Source organism: Bos indicus, chromosome 9 (genome assembly GCF_029378745.1).
Source record: "Bos indicus isolate NIAB-ARS_2022 breed Sahiwal x Tharparkar chromosome 9, NIAB-ARS_B.indTharparkar_mat_pri_1.0, whole genome shotgun sequence".
NCBI classification, from domain to species: Eukaryota; Metazoa; Chordata; class Mammalia; order Artiodactyla; family Bovidae; genus Bos; species Bos indicus.
In genome coordinates, this window is record NC_091768.1 from 94,901,652 (window position 1) to 94,924,738 (window position 23,087).

Genomic DNA, 23,087 nt, shown 5'->3' on the forward strand with positions numbered 1-23,087 from the left:
GGATTGCCATTTTATCATTTCACATATATGGTAATTATATCCAAGACAAATAAAAGCCAACCAATAACTAGAAAGTACATAGGAGATGTGCACTTCAATTTTAAGTCACACTAGGGACTTCCCTGGAGGTCCAGTGGTTAAGACTTCCACTGCAGGGGGCGCGGGTTCCATCCCTGGCCGGAAACTAAGATCCTGCATGCCTCTAGTCCTGGCTAACAAAAAAAGATGTCACACTAAACAGCATCTAAAGCATATTATCGTAAACATAATTATTCATTTATTGCATTTTTATTAATAAATTGGGTACTGCATTTCCAATAAATACTGCCAAGTTGAGCATTTTCATTTTCAATTATACCAGTGAAAAATCAACATTAACTCATAAAACACTGTCATAGAGGAATAACAGTTCTGAAGGGTATTTTTGCAAAAACTAAGATATTATTGATTAATAAAACATTCAAAAACTTTGTATTGTGCAATATGTCACATTAACTTACATGATGACAGAGATGGTGGGTTTTCAAACATGGTCCACAGAATTCTTTCAAGCAAGCAAACTCAGGCAAATGCCATTGAACACTGAATATATTGCTTAATTTGTATTTCCAAAACCTCTCATCCATTCATTTTATTCATTCATTTCACAAAGTATTCAGTTCAATTCAGTTCAGTTCAGTTGCTCAGTCGTGTCCAACTCTTTGCGACCCCATGAATCGCAGCACGCCAGGCCTCCCTGTCCATCACCATTTCCCTGAGTTCACTCAAACTCATGTCCATCGAGTCGGTGATGGCACCCAGCCATCTCATCCTCTGTCGTCCCCTTCTCCTCCTGCCCCTAATCCCTCCCAGCATCAGAGTCTTTTCCAATGAGTCAACTCTTCACATGAGGTGGCCAAAGTATTGGAGTTTCAGCTTTAGCATCAGTCCTTCCAAAGAGCACCCAGGGCTGACCTCTAGAATGGACTGGTTGGATCTCCTTACAGTCCAAGGGACTCTCAAGAGTCTTCTCCAACACCACACTTCAAAAGCATCAATTCTTCGGTGCTCAGCTTTCTTCACAGTCCAACTCTTGCATCCATTCATGACCACTGGAAAAACCATAGGCTTGACTAGACAGACCTTTGTTGGCAAAGTAATGCTTCTCAATATGCTATCTAGGTTGGTCATAACTTTTCTTCCAAGGAGTAAGCGTCTTTTAATTTCATGGCTACAATCATTAGCAGGGACTTATTCTGAGCTTGGCGTGATGCTAGAGGCAGGTGCAAGACAGGGGCACAGGGCTTCCTCTCCTGAACCAACAGTCTGATGAGAAAGGCAGGCAAATGAATGACAAGCTATTGTTTCCAAAGGCAAGGAAACCAGTACATGAAATTTTGTATCAACAGAACTTGACTTAGACTGGGGACAGGGAAGATATCTCCAACTAACTCTGTCTGTTGCAAGGGTTCTAGGCAGCTCTGAAGGATGAGTGGGAGGTTAGTGGGTGTTGGCGTGGAGTAGGAGGAGGGGTGGTTGGTGGGTATTTCAAAGAAACAACATCAACAACATAACTTGAGAGTCCCAGTGCAAAATGAAAATGTGAAGCCCCTTGTTCAAAACTATTAAGAATTTAAAGATGGTGAGAACAGAACATTAAAGCAAGGATGAGGCGCTGTGAGATGACAGGTCACATGCCCCATCGCCAGTCCTGGCCCTCTCCATGGAACAGAATGTAAAGATCAGGATTCAGGAGGATGTGGGAGGCCAATGTGGTTGAAGCAGAGCCTGGGGAGGGCAGTGTGAGATGGAGCTGGACATCAGGTTCGCGTGAGGATTATGTCAATGACTACTCTTCCAGGCTCTATAAATTAATGTCCACCTCAATAACATAGGTAGTGACTTCACTTTTATTTAAACATGTATACTAATTTGCATTGGTCATTCTGAGTTTGGTGTCAACTGGTTTTCTAAAAATGAAGCCAAGCTTACAGAACTTGTCCAAGTAGGGAAAGCTTGGACTCTGATCTGCTTGCTTTCTTGGTGCCAAGTGCCCAGGATGACTGGGTATCCAGAACTTGCCAAATAAGCATACAGAAAGGCACAGTCACAGGAGGGACCCTCACTTTGCACCTTCTTATCAAAATATGCATTGCTGAACTGCTACAGGGTGCTGTAGCCAGTTTTCAAATGGAAAAGAAGAAGGAAAATTCATTACTTACAGTATTATCCAAGTTCAAATCCTGACTTCTCTACATATTACTGTGTGCTTAGCCAAGGGATTTATTTAGTTGTTTGTTAAAATGGAAACTTGCTTTGGGACTTCCCTGTTGGCTGAGTGGTTAAGACTCCGTGCTCCCAATGCAAGGCACTCAGGTTCAATCCCTGGTCAGGGAACTAGATCCCAAATGCTGCAACTAAGAGTTTACATGTTGCAACTAAAGATCCCACATCTCACAATACAAGTAGCCCCAGCACAGACAAATAAATAAATATTTAAAATGCAAATTTTTTTTAAAGATAAAGCAACACACATACATATTCTAAAATTCTGACAATAGCGTCTAGTGAATCTTCTCAGCAATTTCCTAGGTATATACAACCTGTTTTCATTTTTTTCTTTTACACAAATGGATTGTACTATACATAATGTTCCTTTTATCATTACCTCTTTTTTTTTGGCCAAGCTGTGCATGGCATGTGGGGTCTTAGTTGCTTGTGTTAGTCTCTCAGTCATGTCTGACTCTTTGAGACCCCATGGACTGTAGCCCACCAGGCTCCTCTGTCCATGAAATTCTCCAGGCAAGAATACTGGGGTAGGTTGTCATTCCCTCCATGGGATCTTCCCACCCAGGAATGGAACCCACGTCTCTTACCTCTCCTGCACTGGTAGGCAGGTTCTTTCTCATTTGGGCCACCTGGGCTTCCCTGGTGGTTCAGTTGGTAAAGAATCTGCCAGCAATGCAGGAGACACGGGTTCGATCCCTGGGTTGGGATGATCCCCCGAAAGAGGAAATGGCGCCCGGCTCCAGTATGGACAGAGGAGCTGGTGGGCTACAGTCCATGGGGTCCCAAACAGTTGGACATGATTGAGTGACTAACAAACAGCATGATTGATAATAGCTGTAGCCCCCGAACTCAACAAACACAAAAATTCACAGAAAACGCTTTAGTACCATATCCATTTAAAACCTCTTTGTAGAAGGTAACCAGTTAAATTTCTGGAGATCAAATAGAATATTTTCGAGAGGACAAAATTTGACATTAACTGTACCGCTTTCCTCGCTTAAAGATGATTTCTGATAGTTGCCTCTTTTATGAGGTACGAATTCCAGTGATGAAATAAAATGTACTGTAATAATATTTCCATCAAGAGATGTCTTTCAGTCACATCTTTCGTACATGAGCGAAAATCTTGCTATTCAACTTATTCATTTATTATTGATAAAAAAGGCCACACATCCAACTCTGAAGAAAAATCTTTTGACAAGAAAAATGGTAATTTTTAAGACTTCTAAAATTTCCATTTCGGGAAACCTGTTGGGTCTCCCCCAAACCTCCGGGCCCGGAGGCGTTTTTTTTTAATTTATCAGGAGTCCAGAAGGAGGTTAACGGGACGCCTCAGAACGAAAGCCCCAAGCGTCCGGGCCCTGAAGCTCCCGGCCCGGGACCACAGCCCGCGGGCAACTCCAGGCGGGCGGGCGGCGGGTCTTCCGTGAAGGGCCAGCGGACCTGGAAGCCATTGCTCCGCTCCGTGCCGGCTGCGTTCTCCACACTTATTTCACTCAGCCCCGAGCACGACCGGCCCCACAGCCATGCCGACGCGGGACAAAGATCCCGTCCGCGACTCGAGCCCGTCGGGGCGGGGGGCGCCCCGTTGTATCTCCACAGCGAAACACTTCAGTCGCGGTGACCGGCTGAAGGGCCGCTCGGGACTGGGCTCCCCGGCAGGCGCTCCCTCATAAGCGTGTCCCTCTCTCCCGTCCACCGTCCCCACGGCGGGTGGCCAGGCGGGTCGCGGTCGGCTGGGGGACCGTGATCGGGCCCGACCCCGGCCGCCGCTCGGGGGACGCGGCCCCGAGCCCTGCGACAAAGGGCGCCGGCGGCGCGGCCCGAGGCGGAGGCTCCGGGCGGGGGCGGAAAGTGGGAGAGGAGGCCGGGCCGGCCGAGGGCACCGGGCGCGCTTCCGCCGGCCGCGCCGCGCACGCCGCGGTGGATGGGAGGCTCGGCCGGCGGGGGCGGGGGCCGCGCAGCCGGGGAGTTTCAGGAACTGGAGGAGCGGGGCGGCGGCTGGAGTCGCCCAGAGCCGAGACTCGGGGCCGGGGCGGAGCCGCCGCCGCGCCGGGGCCCAGCCGTAGCCGCCGCCGCCGCCGCCCTCGCTTTCGTCCGGCCGCCTGGGGCCGATAGCCGCGGCGCGGGAGAGGAGCCGACCGTCCCGGGCCGAGGGCGGGGGGGGGGAGATCCGCCCGCCATGGCCACCAAGGTGAGGGGAGCGCGGCCCAGGCCTCGGGCCGGCCGCTCGGCCCTGCGGCGGCGCGGGAGAGGGTCGCGGCCGGGGGCGGGGGCGCGGGCGGCGGCGCCGCGGGGGAGGCCGAGGGGTCGCGCCGGGCCCCACCCAGCCCGGGTCGGGCTCGGGGCACGCAGGGCGGACGAGGGGCCGGGGCCGGGGCGCGCGGGGGCTCGGCTGGGGGGCGCGGGGCGGGACCCCGGCCGCTCGCGGCGCCGTCTGCAAAGTTTGCGCCTGAGCGTGTGGGCCGCGGCCGGGCGGGAGGGAGGGCAAGTTCCCGCAGCTCCCCGGCGCCCGCCCTGAGGAGCCGCCCGCCCGCCCGCCGGGAGCCCCCGACTCAGTCCCGAGTGGAGTCCACTCTCCGCCGCTCCGCACGTCCGGCCACCGCCGCCGCCGCGGGAGCCGCGTTCTCTCCTCCCTCCGCAGAGGGTGGGACCCCCGGCGCCGCGGGCCGCTTTCGGGGGTCCGACTCGCGCCCGGCCGGACTGGGAATTTAAAATGCAGGCCGAGAGTCAAGGCTCCTGAGGAGGGGAAAAAACGCCAGTGAAACGTCCCGCGCGCTTCCACTTCCCTCAGTTTTCGTGTGTGTGTGTGTTTCTTTCTCTTTTGTTTTGCTACCTTTTCGATTTGAATGTTATTTCCAGCATGAATAAAATACCAAGAGGGAAATGACTCTGCTTTCAATTACGTTGTTTACTTTATAAAAAAAAAAAAAGAAAAGGTCCAGGCCCGAATTACGTGGTGGAACTTTGACTCGCGCTTAGTTAATTGGCCAGGAGCGGTGGTTTGCTTATTTCACAGTATTGTCGGCGAAATTAGCGTTCACCCTTCACTACCTGAGTCTGCAGGCGCCACCTTCCTCCCCTAGCTCCCTGGGGCTGGGGCGTTTAGTTCTCGACAGCCACTGACTAGGGAAAGCCATGCTCCCCTCCGGGAGCCAGGGGTGGGGTTTGAGTTGACTTTTTGTTTGATTTTGGAAATAGTTTTAGTAATGTCCCTTTTATTAACATCAGAACCCTCTACCGTGTTTATTTTTGAAACCTGACTTCTTGGGTTGGTGAAAGCCTTAGATTTGTTGCTGTTGGGTTTTTGGTTTTGGTAGAGAGAGAAAACTTAGAAAACTGATAAATTTAAAACCCCTTTCGAAGATCATACTGATATTTCAGTCTGAAATTTTGTGTTCTGTTTCTGTCTAGGTGCAGTGTGTTTTTTGCCTTTTTTTTTGATGGAGATTCTTATCCAGGGAACCTGTTGCCTGCTGTTACGGAAATAATTGTGAAGTTGCTCAGTCGTGTCCGACTCTTTGCGACCCCATGGACTGTAGCCTACCAGGTTCCACCGTCCATGGGATTTTTCCAGGCAAGAATACTGGAATGGGTTGCCATTTCCTTCTCCAGGAGATCTTCTCAACCCAGGGATTGAAGCCGGGTCTCCCGCATTGTAGGCAGACGCTTTACCGTCTGAGCCACCAGGGAAGTGGTACTGAAATATTTACTTTCTTGTTATTACTGGCTAAGCTCTGTCTTCCCTGGTGGCTCAGCTGGTTAAGAATCCGCCTGCAATGCGAAAGAACTGGGTTCGATCCCTGGGTTGGGAAGATCTCTGGAGAAGGGAAAGGTTACCCACTCCAGTATTCTGGCCTGGAAAATTCCATGGACTGTATAGTCCATGGAGTTGCAAAGAGTCGGACAGGACTGAGGGACTTTAAATTCACTCGAGACTCTATCTTGGTTTTCTTAGACGTGATAGAACTTTGCTGCCTTTGTAACATGTATCATTTCATGTTGAACTTTTTAGAAACAAAACTTTAGATCAAATATTTCTAAGGAAATTTGATTTTGAGGTTTGTTGCCAAACATTTAAATTACCAATTACACGTTTTATTTTGCGCTCATCTTACAACCTTAAAAGCTGTTTATGGTAGATATCTATTCCTTTGATGGTTAGTGTTTTGATATTTTGCACCCTGATCTACTGGCCCATGTTAGACTGTCCATTCAGTGGAACTCAGCTTAGCAGCTAGTGCTGGTATATATAATGAAAATTTTATTTGATACTTAAACCTGAACTTGCATGCTCCTGTATGCTCAGGTCTGTCCTACTCTTTGCAACCCCAGGACTGTAGCCCGTCAGACTCCTCTGTCCATGGAATTTTCCAGGCAAGAATACTGGAGTGGGTGTTTTTCCATAAAGTTAGAATAGTTTTTGTACTAAACTTGAATTGTGTTTGTGCTCACTAAGCACAAGCCTTAAAGCCTGGATAAACACTTCCTACTTTATCGTCTTCTCCACTGAAAGCAGGTAACAGTCGTTCTGAGTCGGTTTCTTTCACCTTTCTAATCACTACTCCACATGGTACTCCTTTCCGTGTTTACACTGGACAAACCACTTCTGGTTTCAAAAACAAAGGAGAAGCACTTCTGTAGGAGTCTTCCTCAGTTTTCCCACTTCCTGGTGATTCTTACATCAAACCGCAATTTCATTTTTTAAATTGTTCCCAGAAAGTAAATTTGTCCTTGTTTTGTTTCCTGCTCCCTTCCATCCATACCATTACCAGCATCTGAGTAGTTTGAGGGTTTTCCTTTCCTCTCTTTAATTTTAATTGGTTAGGTTAACTTTTTAGTAAGAGCGAATAAGAATATATATTTTTAGTAAGTAATACTGTCTGACTTTTTAAAAATTGGATCAAATGGCATTCAGGCTCCTGCCACAAGCATTAAGTGATGAGAAATAAACACAATATGTGGATATTTTAGGTAGTGTCAGAAAATGCCTTCAGTTGTCTTCAGATATAATTTTCTGATGTAATGCTCTTACATGTTTTCGTGAAGATAACAGTTATCTTTGAACTATCATGCTTTTTAGAAAACTACACTGGTATATTCACAATAGTAAGAAATTATCTTTTAGAAGAAAGACTTGAGTTGGCTAGTTCTTCACTGCCAAAGAAAATTAATCAGTAACTGCACACTTGAAAGAAATGATCTGTTCTTGTTTCTTTTTTTTTTTTCTAATTTTATTTTATTTTTAAACTTTACATAATTGTATTAGTTTTGCCAAATATCAAAATGAATCCGCCACAGGTATACATGTGTTCCCCATCCTGAACCCTCCTCCCTCCTCCCTCCCCATACCATCCCTCTGGGCCGTCCCAGTGCACCAGCCCCAAGCATCAAGCATCGTGCATCGAACCTGGACTGGCAACTCGTTTCCTACATGATATTTTACATGTTTCATTGCCATTCTCCCAAATCTTCCCACCCTCTCCCTCTCCCACAGAGTCCATAAGACTGTTCTATACATCAGTGTCTTCTTCTTGTTTCTAGTCATTACTCAGAATGCTGAATTCACTTTGAGTCCCCGTCTTGTCGCATTTAATAAATACAACAAAAGGCTAATATGAGTGTGTAGCCTGGACTTCTAGGAACTCCAGGTTCTATTTTTACATAGTCATATGGTGGACTGAGGAATAAATTAGTTAAGGGAAAGAAATTCTTTTTCTCTCTTTTTCTTCTGCTGGGATATAGCAAAAGAGACCTGAAATACTTAATGGAAGTTAGTCCATAGCTGTGTAATTTAGCTGTAATTTCCATGTCACAGTTAACCTTTGAAACTAATCTGAATCCTTTTGTGCTTATGTAGACACCTTTTATGTTGTTACATGTTTAGTCTCTAAGTTGTGTCCGACTCTTTGCGACCCGGTAGACTGTAGCCTGCCAGACTCCTCTCTGTCCATGGGATTCTCCAGGCAAGAATACTGGAGTGAGTTGCCATTTCCTTCTCCAGGGAGCCTTCCTGACCCAGGGATCAAACTTGCCTCTCCTGCATTGGCAGGTGGAGCTACTGCTGAGTTACACTTTTAGGAGTAATCATTAGAACCAAATTTGAAGAATCCCTGTTTCTGGTTTTGTTTTTTTAATTTTTCTTTCCATCTCCAGTATCTGAAGTTGTGTATTTCTTACAATGCTTGTTTGGTTGAATGGAGTGAGGGTGTAATATTGAAATTACCAGTATTGCTCAAGACTTTTACGTGATATATATTAGTGAGAAGAGTTAGAAAGCATACTTTGTAGTCTCTCCCGAGCAAAAACCTGTTTAGTGTAGAAATTTATTGAAGAAGAGAGTAGAAATAGCTTTCTAAAGAGTCTTAAAGATTTAGTTGTTTTTGATAGTTTTTTTTTGTTTGTTTGTTTTTGACAGTATGGAAAATGGTAACCATTCAGTTTTGCATGACAGTACTATATGCTTCCCTGGTGGTTCAGGTGGTAAAGCGTCTGCCTGCAGTGCGGGAGACCCGGGTTTGATCCCTGGGTTGGGAAGATCCCCTGGAGAAGTGGCAACCCACTCCAGTATTCTTGCCTGGAAAATTCCATGGGATGAGGAGCCTGGTAGGCTACAGTCCATGGGGTCACAAAGCATTGGACACAACTGAGCAACTTCACTTTCACTATATTTTAAAGTGTCTTCATAAATAGAGTATCTAGACAGTATTTGTATAGTCACAGAAAAATTCTGTGACAGTAGGAACATCAACCAATTTATTAAAGAAGAAACAGATGAGAAAGCATAAAAATTTTGCAAAACTTCTGCTGTACCCTGCTTTTATATTGACCATCCATCTGAAATTTTAATTACAGTTTTAGTTTGATTGCCCACCAAAACTTTGTACCTTTGCACACGCTGTTCCTCTTTTCTGGAATGCTATTCTCTGGCCTTTTCACTTATGTGCCTTCTTTTACACATTATATCTCAGCTCAAGGCATTACTACAGAAAGCTTTCTGATCTCCCCGACCCATTCCCAGAGTCACCTCCTTCATCCAGATGGGCATTTTCTGTGTGTTTCTCTGCCCACTGTTCCTTTAGGGTGCTGTCAGCCCCTGGAGGCTGGCCTGTGTGTGTGCTCCTCTGTGTATCTTCTATCAGGCACAGACCAGGCTCTTAGTAAACTGTTTGAATGTTGAATTTTCTTGTCTCCATTCCTCCCTCTCCAATTTGAAGGAGCGAAAAGATTTTCCAGTGAGATAAGTGGCTATTAAAATGATTTATCTCCACCTATAAGCTTTTATCCTTTTAATTGTGCATTTTAGTAAAAAAAATGTTTAACGTATGCATGCACAATGGAAACTACTTATCTACAGCTTACATACTGGCCATGTCTTTTAAGTAAAGAAATCAGTGTTTACCAATTATTACATGAGAAGTTTATTCCTATATTTTAAGGTAATTGAAACAAACTTCACAACTTTTGAGATTTTAAAAAGAGATATCTTTAACCTGTGAATTGTTAGAAATGTCTAGTTTCCAAAAGTATAAGGTTTTTCTATTATCATTTTGTTAATGATTTCAAACTTAATTTCATCATGATCAGGGAATCTGATTGATACTAATAACCACACCTGAAAATTTGCTGATGCTAACTTTATACCTAGGGTATAGTCGGGTTTTGTAAATGTTATACCTGTGCGTAAAAAGAATATATATATTCCCTAATCAATGTATATAAATGTATTTTCTATATGTGTCCATACAGGCTTAGTAACTATGCTGTTCTCATCTGTATCCTCACTAATTCTACTTAATCTGTTGTATCTAATGTCTTTTGTCTACTTGACAGAGATGTTAAAATGGTGGATTTAAAATTTAAGGTTAGGATTAATATTATCTTCCAGATGAATTGAACCTTTTATTATTATGAAGTGACCCTTTTTATAATGCATTTTTTCTTAAAGGTAGTTTTGTCTGAAGTTAATGATTTCACTGGCTTTCTTTTGATAAACATTTTCCTGACATATAAAAGCCCACAGCTGAATCTTCCCTTTTCATCTCGTTTGGCAATCTTTGTGGCTAGAGGGTTTTGTTTGCCTTATTTGTGTTTATTCTATGTTTGGATTTCTGGCTACCATATACAGATTGACTGAGGACTCCCCACAGCCCCTCAACTTTTTAGAAGGTTTGTTCCTTACCTTCAGAAGGTTTGCTCCCGTACCTCGGAGATGCTGTGGGTTCAGTTCAGTCCAGCCCCTCAGTCATGTCCGACTCTCTGTGACCCCATGGACTGCGGAATGCCAGGCTTCCCTGTCCATCACCAACTCGTGGAGTTTTCTCAAACTCATGTGCATTGACTCAGTGATGCCATCCAACCATCTCATCCTCTGTCATCCCCTTCTCCTGCTGCCTTCAATCTTTCCCAGCATCGGGGTCTTTTCCAATGAGTAAGTTCTTCCATCAGGTGGCCAGAGTATTGGAGTTTCAGCTTCAGCATCAGTCCTACCAAAGAATATTCAGGACTAATTTCCTTTAGAATTGACTGGTTGAATCTTGCAGTCCAAGGGACTCTCAAGTGTCTTCTCCAACACCACAGTTCAAAAGCATCAATTCTTTGGTGCTCAGCTTTCTTTATAGTCCAATTCTCACATCCATACATGACTACTGGAAAAACCATAGCCTGACTAGACAGATCTTTGTTGGCAAAGTAATGTCTCTGCTTTTCAATATGCTGTCTAGGTTGGTCATAACTTTCCTTCCAAGGACTAAGTGTCTTTTAATTTCATGGCTGCAGTCACTATCTGCAGTGATTTTGGAACCTAAAAAAATAAAGTCTTACACTGTTTCCACTGTTTCTCCCATCTATTTGCCATGAAGTGATGGGATTGGATGCCATGATCTTTGTTTTCTGAATGTTGAGCTTTAAGCCAACTTTTTCACTCCCCTCATTCACTTTCATCAAGAGGCTCTTTAGTTGTTCTTTACTTTCTGCTATAAGGGTGGTGTCATCTGCATATCTGAGGTTATCGATATTTCTCCCCGCAATCTTGATTCCAGCTTGTGCTTCCTCCAGCCCAGCGTTTCTCATGATATACTCTGCATATAAGTTAAATAAGTAGGGTGACAGTATACAGCCTTGACGTACTCCTTTTCCTATTTGGAACCAGTCTGTTGTTCCATGTCCAGTTCTAACTGTTGCTTCCTGACCTGCATACAGATTTCTCAGAAGGCAAGTCAGGTGGTCTGGTATTCCCATCTCTTGAAGAATTTTCCACAGTTTGTTGTGATCCACACAGTCAAAGGCTTTGGCATAGTCAATAAAGCAGAAGTAGATGTTTTTCTGGAACTGTCTTGCTTTTTCGATGATCCAGCAGATGTTGGCAATTTTATCTCTGGCTCCTCTGCCTTTTCTAAAACCAGCTTGAACATCTGGAAGTTCACAGTTCACGTATGGCTGAAGCCTGGCTTGGAGAATTTTGAGCATTACTTTGCTAGCATGCTGCTGCTGCTGCTAAGTCGCTTCAGTCGTGTCCAACTCTGTTTGACCCCATAGACGGCAGCCCACCAGGCTCCCCCATCCCTGGGATTCTCCAGGCAAGAACACTGGAGTGGGTTGCCATTTCCTTCTCCAGTGCGTGAAAGTGAAAAGTGAAAATGAAGTCGCTCAGTTGTGTCCGACCCTCACCGACCCCATGGACTGCAGCCTTCCAGGCTCCTCCGTCCATGGGATTTTCCAGGCAGGAGTACTGGAGTGGGGTGCCTTCTCCTGCTATGAGTGCAATTGTGTGGTAGTTTGAGCATTCTTTGGCATTGCTCTTTGGTATTGGAATGAAAACTGACCTTTTCCATTCCCGTGGCCACTGCTAAGTTTTCCCAATTTGCTGGCATATTGAGTGCAGCACTTTCACAGCATCATCTTTTAGGATTTGAAATAGCTCAACTGGAATTCCATCACCTCCACTAGCTTTGTTCATAGTGATGCTTCCTAAGGCTCACTTGACGTCACATTCCAGGATGTCTGGCTCTAGGTTGGTGATCACACCATCGTGGTTATCTGGGTCGTGAAGATCTTTTTTGTACAGTTCTTCTGTGTATTCTTGCCATCTCTTCTTAGTATCTTCTGCTTCTGTTAGGTCCATACCATTTTTGTCTTTTATTGTGCCCATCTTTGCATGAAAAGTTCCCTTGTCTAATTTTCTTGAAGAGATCTCTAGTCTTTCCCATTCTGTTGTTTTCCTCTATTTCTTTGCAATGATCACTGAGGAAGGCTTTCTTATCTCTCCTTGCTATTCTTTGGAACTCTGCCTTCAAATGGGTATATCTTTCTTTTTCTCCTTTTCCTTTCGGTTCTCTTCTTTTCACAGCTATATGTAAGGCCTCCTCAGACAGCCATTTTGCCTTTTTGCATTTCTTTTTCTTGGGGATGGTCTTGATTCCTGCCTCCTGTACAATGTCACAAACCTCCGTCCATAGTTCTTTAGGCACTCTGTCTATCAGAACTAATCCTTTGAATCTGTTTCTCACTTCCACTGTATAATCGTAGGGGATTTGATTTGGTCATACCTATTGTGGGTTGGTTCCAGACTAATTGGTAAAAAAACAAATATCTGAAAAGTGCAATAATGCAAAGCAAATAAAAGGAGGTATGCTAGTATGTCACTTTTTTCATATGTGTATGTGATAAACAATTATGTTACTATTTCTGCCTTAAAATAGTACTCACTTTCATCACCCTCAAGAATTACAGAGACCTTAAGATGCCTGGCTGCTGTCATCTCTCCCAGCATGCTTCGTTGCTGCCTAGTGTTTTAGTTGTCTTTTGTACCACAAATTAGACGTTAGTTTTGTTTTTTTTAATACAGTTAAGTTTACTTAGATTTAATCAACTTTTACCATATCTTTGCTTACTATTCCTTTTTACATTTCAGTTGTTTCTGGGATAATTTTCCTTTTTCCCAAAGTAAATTCTTTGGAGTTTCCATTAGGAAGAGTTTGTTGTCGGTAAAACCTCTTATGTGTGAAAATGTGTTTTGCCTTGTGCTTGAAAAATAGTGTTCTAGGTACAGAGTTCTGTTATTTCCTGTTTCTTACTGGATTTCAAAGATACTGCTCAGAAGTCAGCATTTAATATTGTTCCTGAATAGATGGTCTGACTCTTCCCTCTGTATCTTCAGTATTTGGTGATACCACCTTAGCAGGTTCACATGTGGCTTTTATTTTGATAGCTTGGGATTTATTGGGTAGCTTGAATCTGAGGATGTGTGTTTTGGTAGTTCTGCCACAGTGCAGCTCCGTAGAACTTTCTGTGATGATGGAAATGTTCTACATTGGTGCAGTCCCGTGTGGTAGCCTCCTGCCACACAAAGCTAAGGAGAACTTGAAGTGTGGTTAGTGTGACCGAGGAACTGTATTTTAAATTTTCATTTAAATAGTCACACGTGGCTACTAGCTAGCACAGTGGGGAGTGCAGCTGTAGAAAATGCACAGTGACTATATTTCAGGAATATTGCCTCTTTTCTGTTCTCTCTTTCTGGAACCCTAATTAGCATGAAAAGGTCCAACAGATGTCTAACTTCCTGACTTTAAACCTGTTGTGTTTTCTTAGTGCCTCATCTAGATAATTTCTTTGACTCCTACCTTCAGTTTACTATTCTTTCTTTGTTGTTCAGTGGCTAAGTTGTGTCCGACTCTCTGCGATTCCATGGATTGCAGCCCGCCAGGCTCCTCTGTCCATGGCATTCTCCAGGCAAGAATCTGGGAGTGGGTTGCCATGCCCTCCTCCACAGAATCTTCCCGACCCAGGAATTGAACCCTTGTCTCTTGTGTCTCCTGCACTGGCAGGCGGATTCTTTACCACTAGTGCCAAACCCAAACTCTGGCTCCCCAGGGCTTGGGGGAGCCTCCAGGGGCGGAACCCTGTCTCAACATGTTTTCCTCCCAGGGTTTCTGCTCTCATTTCCTCTGACCTTTCTAGAGCCTTTCCTTTTGTGCTGACTCAGCATTGTGTTTTAAAAGGTATTTATTTGTGTGTGTGTCTTTTGCTTTTAATATTTTATTCAGCACTTCAGCGCTTCACTCTGGTGGCAGTTCAGGGAATCAGCCTGCCCTGCGTGCCAGAACAAAATCCAAGTCAGAACATCTTTATAACAGGCTGTAAAGTGAAGGAATGGAATATCTGCACACCAAGTGTTAATCTGTTCTTTGGAGGGAGAATGGTGGAAAAGCAGAGTTGTTAAGCATTTTACTTGAAACCAAACCTTAAACCATCAAAATACAGACTGGGCATTGCACTTCCCAAGTGGTATTTTCTTTTTTTTTCCTCCCCTTCTGATTATCAAAAACATATGATCGATTTAGCCCATATTGATCATTTTTAGGTGTTGTAAATACAGTGCTTGAGGATGTTATTCAGTATGACTCTTTTTCTAAGCTATTTTTAGTATCTGAAAACTGAGTCATATAGTCAGTAGTGTTACCTGCAGAGGCAGGATTCAAAAGTCACCTGTTTGTGTGAGGTGGGACATTTAAATCAAGGGGACACAAAACTTTAGACATTAGTTAATGAAGTTAATTAACTAATTAACATTAGTTAATTAGTTAATCGCGTGCTGCGATTCATGGGGTTGCAAAGAGTCGGGCACAACTGAGCGACTAATCTGATCTGATCTGATCTGAATGAAGCAAAAAATGCACTTTATCCTGGGAACCATGGACATTCACTGACGGCTTCCTCTGAGCGTAGGGTGAGCTCCCTGCCGAGTCCTGTGCTCCACCCTGGGCGTCAGTCTGGAAGGCCTGGACTCGCCTGGAAGCGATGTTGTCTGCACATGGGCTCCTGCTGCAGCTTCTCAAGCCAGCAGGGCTGCTTCCCAGGTGGTGCTGGTGGTGAAGGACCCACCTGTCAGCGCAGGAGACATAAGAGACACGAGTTCAGGCCTTGGGAAGAGCCCCTGGAGTCGGAAATGGCAACCAGCTCCAGTATTCTTGCCTGGAAAATTCCGTGGACAGAGGAAGCTGGCGGGCTACAGTCCACAGGATTGCAAAGAGTCCGCCACAACTGAGCACGCATACATGCAACTCACCCTTAACTTCTTTTTCATCTTGTTTGTATTCTCACGATTGGAGTAATGAATATTTATCGTTTTTGTAATGAGGAAGAAAACAAGTTAATTTTTTTAAACTTAAGAACTTATTGTCATTCACCAGAACCTCTGAAGCTGACTCCCAAATTTATCCACCTTCTGTTAATTTGTTTTCAATTATGCTAAGATAAAAAACAAGTTTTCCAGTTAATGCTTATACATAGTAAGGGGCGCTTCAGTAGGAAAATGCTAATACATTCAGTATTACAAATAGAAACTTAAAATGTATTTTTCTTCCTTAAGCACCATATTTTCTTCTTCCAAAGGAGAAAAAGTATGTTTCTTAAGCTTTTAAAAATGGCTGAAAACTTACTGACTAACCAGCACTGAACCTGAAGCTTTTGGAAAATTGCTCTTCTTGCTTTACCTGCCTCTCTGAACTCTTTCCCTCGGGAGCTCAAAGGACGCCTTTGTGAGTCAGCAGCAGTTTCTTCACTCCCCACCTTCGTAAGATTTGAGAGTGAAGAGTTGAATTTAAAATTTTAGTCTTTTTGTTGATATGTCGGGCTTCCTTTGTCTCATGATTGCCATTTGTGTGCAGTCACTAAGTCGTGTCTGATTCTTTGCGACCCCATGGGCTGTAGCCCGCCAGGCTCCTCTGTCCGTGGGATTTTCCAGGCAAGAATACTGGAGTGGGTTGCCATTTCCTCCTCCAACTATTAAGTAAAGTATATTCAGTTTCTTGAAACCAGAAAACCTAGGAAACCAATAGACTTTACGAAATCTGTAGTTACATAAGATTGATCCATTTTAATCATTTAAAGCCATGATGATAGCAAAAACTTATGGGGATTGTTTTTGAAAATTCTGATATTAAAGATGGTTCTAGTCTTCACTACGGTATCTATAGTATTTAAAAACCCATTCCCCTTTTTGATAAGTAAAAACATCCTTCACTCTTCTTATAGTTTATATTACAAAAGTGATAGATGATTGTTCTCTAAAATGTGAGTATTAATTATTTTCCCCAAAACTCCTTCTTCTCTGACTCGGTAGGAACCTGTCCTGTAAAGAAGATGATGGCCGTGGTAATAAACTTCCATCTAAGAAAGAAACTGGACTCTCACTAAAGCGCGTACATATTCTATGAGTGGCAATCATGTTGAGGCATTGATGGCAGAGCTGTGGCACCTGAGCTGCATCGCAGCCCCCAACCTGTAATGTGAAAGTAAAAGTGTTAGGCACTCAGCCGAGTCGACTCTTTGTGACCCCATGGACTGTAGCCCGAGGGATTTCCCAGGCAGAATACTGGAGTGGGTTGTCCTTTCCTTCTCCAGGGGATCTTCCCGCCCCAGGGGTCAAACCTGGGTCTCCTGCATCACAGGTGGTTTCTTTACCATCTGAGCCACATGGTTCAACAAATGTCCCTTACCTGGAGAGCTCCTTAAATCGCAAATTGCTGTTTGATTTCTGAGTTCCTGATTCAGGAGGTGGGACCAGAACCTGCATTTCCACCAGTTGCAAGGTGCTGCTGGTCTAGGGACCACACTTAGAGAAGCAATGTTGCAGAAGATGGAAAAAGCAAGTAAGAACCCAGGTTCTGTCCTGGGTTCATCTCTAGAACTGTGAACAGTAAAGTAGGTGGGCTCTAGTGTGCTGTGTGCAGTATTTGTTTCTTGCTTAAAGTATTCTAATCTGATGAGTTCAAGCGAGGTTGAAAATTTTTAAATTGGTATTCTCAAAAACTGTTATGCTTCTTATCAATTTGTGGTTTTCAGTAACTTTTTTCAGCGTTGTACTGATTGGTTATTTGTGTTATGTGCAAAATGGCTTCATCTGTTAGAGTCTCTGATTATTATGGTGGTGAAGTGACTGTGACTGGTTGTTACTTTTCTTGTTGCTTTTTGGTTAGCCAGAAAACATGTCATACAGTTTTGAATATCATTATAGTTCACAGAAATCAGTCCAGATTTATTTGCTTTGTATCATATGTTCCCGAAGTGGTTGTATAGTGATAATGATTTTTAATTCACTAGGGGAGATTACTATGTAAAAGGATCCTGTGTTTTAATTATTTTGTAATTGAGATTATATTTGTGTAAATCCAGTTTTTTTAAACTTGTGTAGTGTGCACCTATACTTAATTTTGATGAATTTAAATTTCACCACATTAAACTTTCCTGTTTGCCCACGTCGATGCCTCAAAGAAGTAAAATGACAGATGTTTTTAAAGTCAGAGAAAACAAAGAATATCATCCCTAACTAGAAAAACCTACGTTTGATAATTAAGTTGGTCTAGGACTCATCGCATGAATGCAAGTTTGCTTCAGAAAGTAGCCTGCATTCATGCAGCTTGCCTATGCACTATCAACAGGAGTCCGTGTGTGTGTGTGAACAGTGCAGAAGAGTGCTGTGAAACCCTTGTATTTCCAGATAATGTGGAACGGCATTTATACCATCCAGTCTCTTGCTGGTCCATAAACAGCATACACTGTTAGTTATGGAAGGAATGCATTCGATGTTCATGTTCTGTGGTTAACTTTAGAATATTATTGTACATAAATATCGAGGGGTATCTCTGGGATATATTAAGTATGCTACCAGACATCAAAAGCATGTTATTTCATTCAACAGTCTTTCTCCAGAACTTATAAATTCTGTAAGTGAACAGTGCAGCCATTTTTCTGCTCTCAGAGAACTTATAATCTAGTGGGGAAGGCAGACTCTGAATCTCTTCAGTTCAGAGTTCTCATTGTTGTGGTAGAAGTGCACGCAGTGCCCGGTGATGGCATAAGAATCCGGGGTTGGAAGTGAGACCTTCCCTCTGTTTTGCTGCATTTACTGTCATTGGAAATGTAAAACTTGAGTTTATAGCAGTAAAGAGGCCACAGTTTGAAAAAGTTTATGAGAAAATAAAAACTAGTGGATTACTCCGACATACGTCAGTCGTAATACAGATCATTTCTCTGCTTGAGATGAGGGCGTAGTGTTAAATAAGTGAGGACACATTTAGTTTGAGGTCCTTTAAACAGTTCCTTATTAGAGCGACTGCTTTTGCAGGACAGAGAGTACCTGTCAAAGAAGGCCTGCATTTCCAACATGCCTAGTTGTGACCTCAGTTTTTATCTGAGACTAGACAATAAGCTACTTTTGCGGTCCAGTGAACAACATGTGCCCTGCAGATAATCTGTTTCTGTGACTCGGCCCCTTCTAAATCCCTGATGGCCTTGGACACAGCATCTCCCAACGGTTAAAACGGATCTGCTTCTTTTGATTTCCACGCTAGCAGATCAGTTAAAATACTTGGAGTATTCATGTGCCTGCTTTGCAGCACCTAGAGTTTATTCTAGATTAGAGATTCCCAGCTGGTGAGTTTTCAGGAAAGTGAAGAAGGTGTTAGTCACTCAGTCATGTCTGACTCTTTGCGACCCCATGAACTGTAGCCCTCCAGGCTAATCTGTCCATAGGACTCTTCAGGCAGGCATACTGGAGTGGGTTGCCATTCCCTTCTCTAGGGGATCTTCCCAGCCCAGGTATTGAACCTAGATCTCCTGCATTGAAAGCGGATTCTTTACCATCTGAGCCACCAGGGAAGCCCGTATGTATGTATCTATGTATGTATGTATGTAATGAATTGATCTTGAGGTTGTTGGCATTTCTCTATGATTGAAGTTAGCTATTACATAAAAAGGTGATTGCTAACAGCTATTGCCATTTGAGTTCCCTTGAATCTTACCTTTAGAAGAGACATTGTGTCATGTCTCCTATTAGAGATGCAATGAATGAAAAATGAGTTCTATGTGATCGTGAGATTTATGTATTTCACTGTAGTAGTGGTGGAACTGCAGAGAGATTGGGAGGCTGGGTTCAAATCCCAATCAAATCCACGTGTATTACTTTGGAAAGTTCCTTAATGTTTCATTTCCCTCATCTGTAACATACAAGTAACAATAGGAACTCAGGTGTGAGTTCCATTGCACAATGGAAAAAAACAAAACTTCATTTCTCTGTAATAATTTACAACCATTTATGTCCTCATCCTACTGGAAGATTCAGCTATGTAATCTGTAGCTCACATTCTTCTCCTCTTACCCAGGGTTAGGTGTAATTTGAAGGCAGGGATCTTCCCATATTCTTGGGCTTCCCTGGTGGCTGAGTCAGTGAAGAGTCTGCCTGCAAGGCAGGAGACCTGTGTTCAATCCCTGGGTCGGGAAGGTCTCCTGGAGAAGGGAAATGGCAACCCACTCCAGTATTCTTGCCTGGAGAATTCCATGGATGGAGGGGCTGGTGATTCTTTTTGCCATTGCCTTGGTGTGCCTTATTATTTCTTCTAGTCAGTTACCTTGCATACATGAAAATAAGATAAAAACAAGGCAGAATGTTATCGGCTTAGAGAACAAGTGTGAATGAGATTATAAAGCACATTGGCCTTGCTGGGAAGTCTGTTATAAAACCACTGCATGTGTTTAGCAGATCCGTTTACTAAGTTCACAGATAGTACATCTCATTGGATCTTCATGTGGTAGACCACTGGGATATTTTATTACCTTCAGTAAATCGTTGCGCACCAGCCATGGGCCAGAAACGGTTGGAGCATTAGGAATACAACATTAGAATAATTTTAAGTGTCTGCACTCAGACAAAAAAAATCCCTGCTCTCCTGGGCCTTGCATGCTAATGGAGGAGATGGCAGTAAAAAAAAAAGAAATCAGAAAAATTCAACTGGGAGAAGAGAACTTGCTGAGAGGTGAGAGCATGTGCTGTTTATGCACACAGTGTGGGGTGGGGTGGCCAAGGAAGTGTCTGGGAAGGTGACCCTCAAGTCCAGATCCCAGGGAAGGCTTGAAATTTCCATCTCTAAAGGAAAAGGCATTACCCTTGGGGAGAGTGTACCCAGAGGTCCGGGAGGTCACCTGGCCAGCTGGGCCGCGGACGTGGCCCGGACCCTCAGGTTGCTGAGTGAGTGTGAGTGATGAGGAGGGCTTTGGCATTCATTCTGCGAGGTGAAACCACAGGAGGGCTTTTGGCACACTAGGAACAGCTAGCTGACTTTTCTCTTTTCCTCTCTCCCCCTCCTTCCCTCTATTTCTCTCTCTTTTCTTTCCTTCTCTCTCTTTCAGTTGAGCTTACCTTTATTAGGGCTTCCCATGCGGCTCAGTGGTAAAGAGTCTGCCTGCCAATGCAGGAGACGCAGGTTTGATCCCTGAGTTGGGAAGATCCCCTGGAGGAGGAAATGGCAACCCACTCAAGTATTCTTGCCTGGGAAATCCCATGGACAGAGGAGGCTGGCGGGCTACAGTCCATGGAGTCACCAAGAGTCGGACGTGACTGAGCATGCGTGCCGCATGCCTTTATTAAGCCCAAAGCATACTGCAGGGAGTTAATGCCTTGTTCACTTTTATATTGGACTTAGGTCTTAACTTGATCCCCTCTCTAAACTGAATTGATTTTATCTAATTAAAGTCGTGCTAGGAAAATCCTGTGCTCCACTTAAGCCAATCAGTGCACAAGAGGATCCGTGGATTATCCTTTTATATATATGTAGGTGGACTATCCCAATCCAGTCGCTTGAAAATAATTTTAAAATAAAATTTAAAGCATCTCTACATACTGAATTTTCCATTCTGTCTTTTCTCCTGGATATGCTGAAAGTAAAAGCATCCCCTTCTCAGACCATTTGCCCCTTTGGGCTATAAAACAGTGGGTTTGGCTGTCACCATCCTGTTGACTTGACCAGTGTTCACCCAGAGAGTAAGTAAAATAGCTCCAGACTGGCAGATTACAAGCAGATGTAGAAATATTTATAACCAGTTACAGCCGACTTCATTCCTTTTCTAATTGGAATCACTGCTTGCTAAAGCAGTTTCTTATGTAAACTTCCTGAAGCCTCAGCAGTTTTGAGAACAGGAGTGTAAGAAAGCAACTGGTACAGTGAGAATTGGGTCAGAATGTTCTCAGGGGTTTAGGCGAAGCAGCATCAGCCTGGCGTAGGAGTTTGAGATTCAATAAATCTTTATTCTTTCTCTGGTTCCATTATGTGTTTTTGTTTTTTTGTGATTTTTTTTTTCTTTCTGATGTGCAATATATTAATGAAATTTCATATTATTTGGGCTTAAAAACTCCACATCTGGCTGATTCATGTCAATGTATGACAATAAAATTTAAGTTAAACTCCACATCTGAGAGTTTTTAAGATATTATCTAGTTTGGTATAATTCTTTATTTTTAAATTTTTATTTATGAAAATTCCAAACATAGGCAAAAGAAGAGTAGTACAGTAAACCCTCTATGTATGCACGGGCAGATGCAGCAGTTACCAGCTCCTGGCCAATGTGGTTTCCTTTAACCTTCCTCTCCCATTTTCCCTTTCCTTGATTATTTATTTTTTTAATTGGAGAATAATTGCCTCCCTGATTATTGTGAAGCAATTCCAGATATACTGTCTCATAATAAATATTTCAGTGTATTTTAAAAACATATAAGATTTTAAAAACATATAACCATTCCTAGTATCCTATTTAAAAATTCAGAATAAATCTTTAACATCTTGAGATATCCAGTCTGATGGTGTGTGGTGTAAACACGTTCATAAATTGTCTGCTGGTAAGCATTAAGGTGAAGACAGTGACGTCTAGTTTAGCTAGCCGCTTGCTGCTGCTGTGTCCGACTCTGTGCAACCCCATAGACGGCAGCCCACCAGGCTTCCCCGTCCCTGGGATTCTCCAGGCAAGAACAGTGGAGTGGGTTGCCATTTCCTTCTCCAATGCATGAAAGTGAAAAGTGAAAGTGAAGTCGCTCAGTCGTGTCCGACTCCTAGCGAGCTCATGGGCTGCACCCTACCAGGCTCCTCCGTCCATGGGATTTTCCAGGCAAGAGTACTGGAGTGGGGTGCTGTTGCCTTCTCTTAGGTAGTGATATTTAAAGCTATTACTGATTGGCATTTGTGTGAATCTGCCAGAGTTAATTTAAAATGGATTTTGCCATAGGTAGTATGACTATCCCTAACACAAAGGTTTTAGGGTAGGTATGTTGCTTTCCTCTTGTCAGCCCCACACGTCACAAAATCCTTAGCAGACAGGCCCTCCTACAGCCTGTGTGTCCAGTGGGTGGTGCAGGCCCCAGGAGGCTGCCCAGGATTACAGCTGAGAACAGTGGGGTTACACACACATTTTCAGGGGTAAGAAAGGCAGGCCTGGCCTTCAGCCTCCAGATGGTACCTGTAGTTGATTGAAAAGTGGATGAAAATGAAGATTGAAAAGGAAATACTAACCATCTTATTGTAACTTAAAATATTTAAATATCCATTTATTTACCAGTCCTTTGATAGAAAGCCAGGGTCTTTTCTTGGGAGTATGTGCCTCTGATTATAGTTCCAAGTGATCCATCTTGTATAAGTGGTCCATCTTCCTTTAAAGAACTTAAAGAGTTCCAAAGCAATTTCATGTATTGTGAATTCAAAAATTTTAGATTTTTAAAAATTGTTACTTCCCATTTAACTGTTGTTTCTGATGTGCTTGCTTTGACAGAAAGCTTTCTAACAACTTTTTTTTTTTAATCAAGCCTCCTTCAACTTGGTTTTCTTAGAAATACTCTTTTTTCTTGTTTCATTAGCTTATGTAATAATTCAATTGCTTATCTACAAGTACAGCTTCGGCTGGTGGGGTCAGAGTGGCCCCTGTATATTAGGGAGCAGCCTCTCAGGTCTACAAGTACAGCTTCAGTTGGTGGGGTCAGGATGGCCCCTGTATATTAG

The 23,087-nt window shown here is 43.4% G+C and overlaps 1 protein-coding gene and 1 long non-coding RNA gene across 2 annotated transcripts in view; both read left to right on the top strand.

The window, feature by feature from the left end:
- The first annotated feature begins 4,180 nt into the window (after window positions 1-4,180).
- Window positions 4,181-23,087, top strand: part of SNX9 (sorting nexin 9) — an 89,719-nt gene continuing 70,812 nt past the window's right edge. The window contains exon 1 of the mRNA XM_070796438.1: window positions 4,181-4,462. Coding sequence (XP_070652539.1) covers window positions 4,196-4,462 — 267 coding nt within the window. The 5' untranslated portion in view covers window positions 4,181-4,195. The remainder of the gene's footprint in view (window positions 4,463-23,087) is intronic.
- LOC139184977 (uncharacterized) overlaps window positions 4,469-23,087 on the top strand; it is a 28,460-nt gene continuing 9,841 nt past the window's right edge. Inside the window, exon 1 of the long non-coding RNA XR_011568553.1 lies at window positions 4,469-23,035. This is a non-coding gene — a long non-coding RNA (uncharacterized lncRNA). The remainder of the gene's footprint in view (window positions 23,036-23,087) is intronic.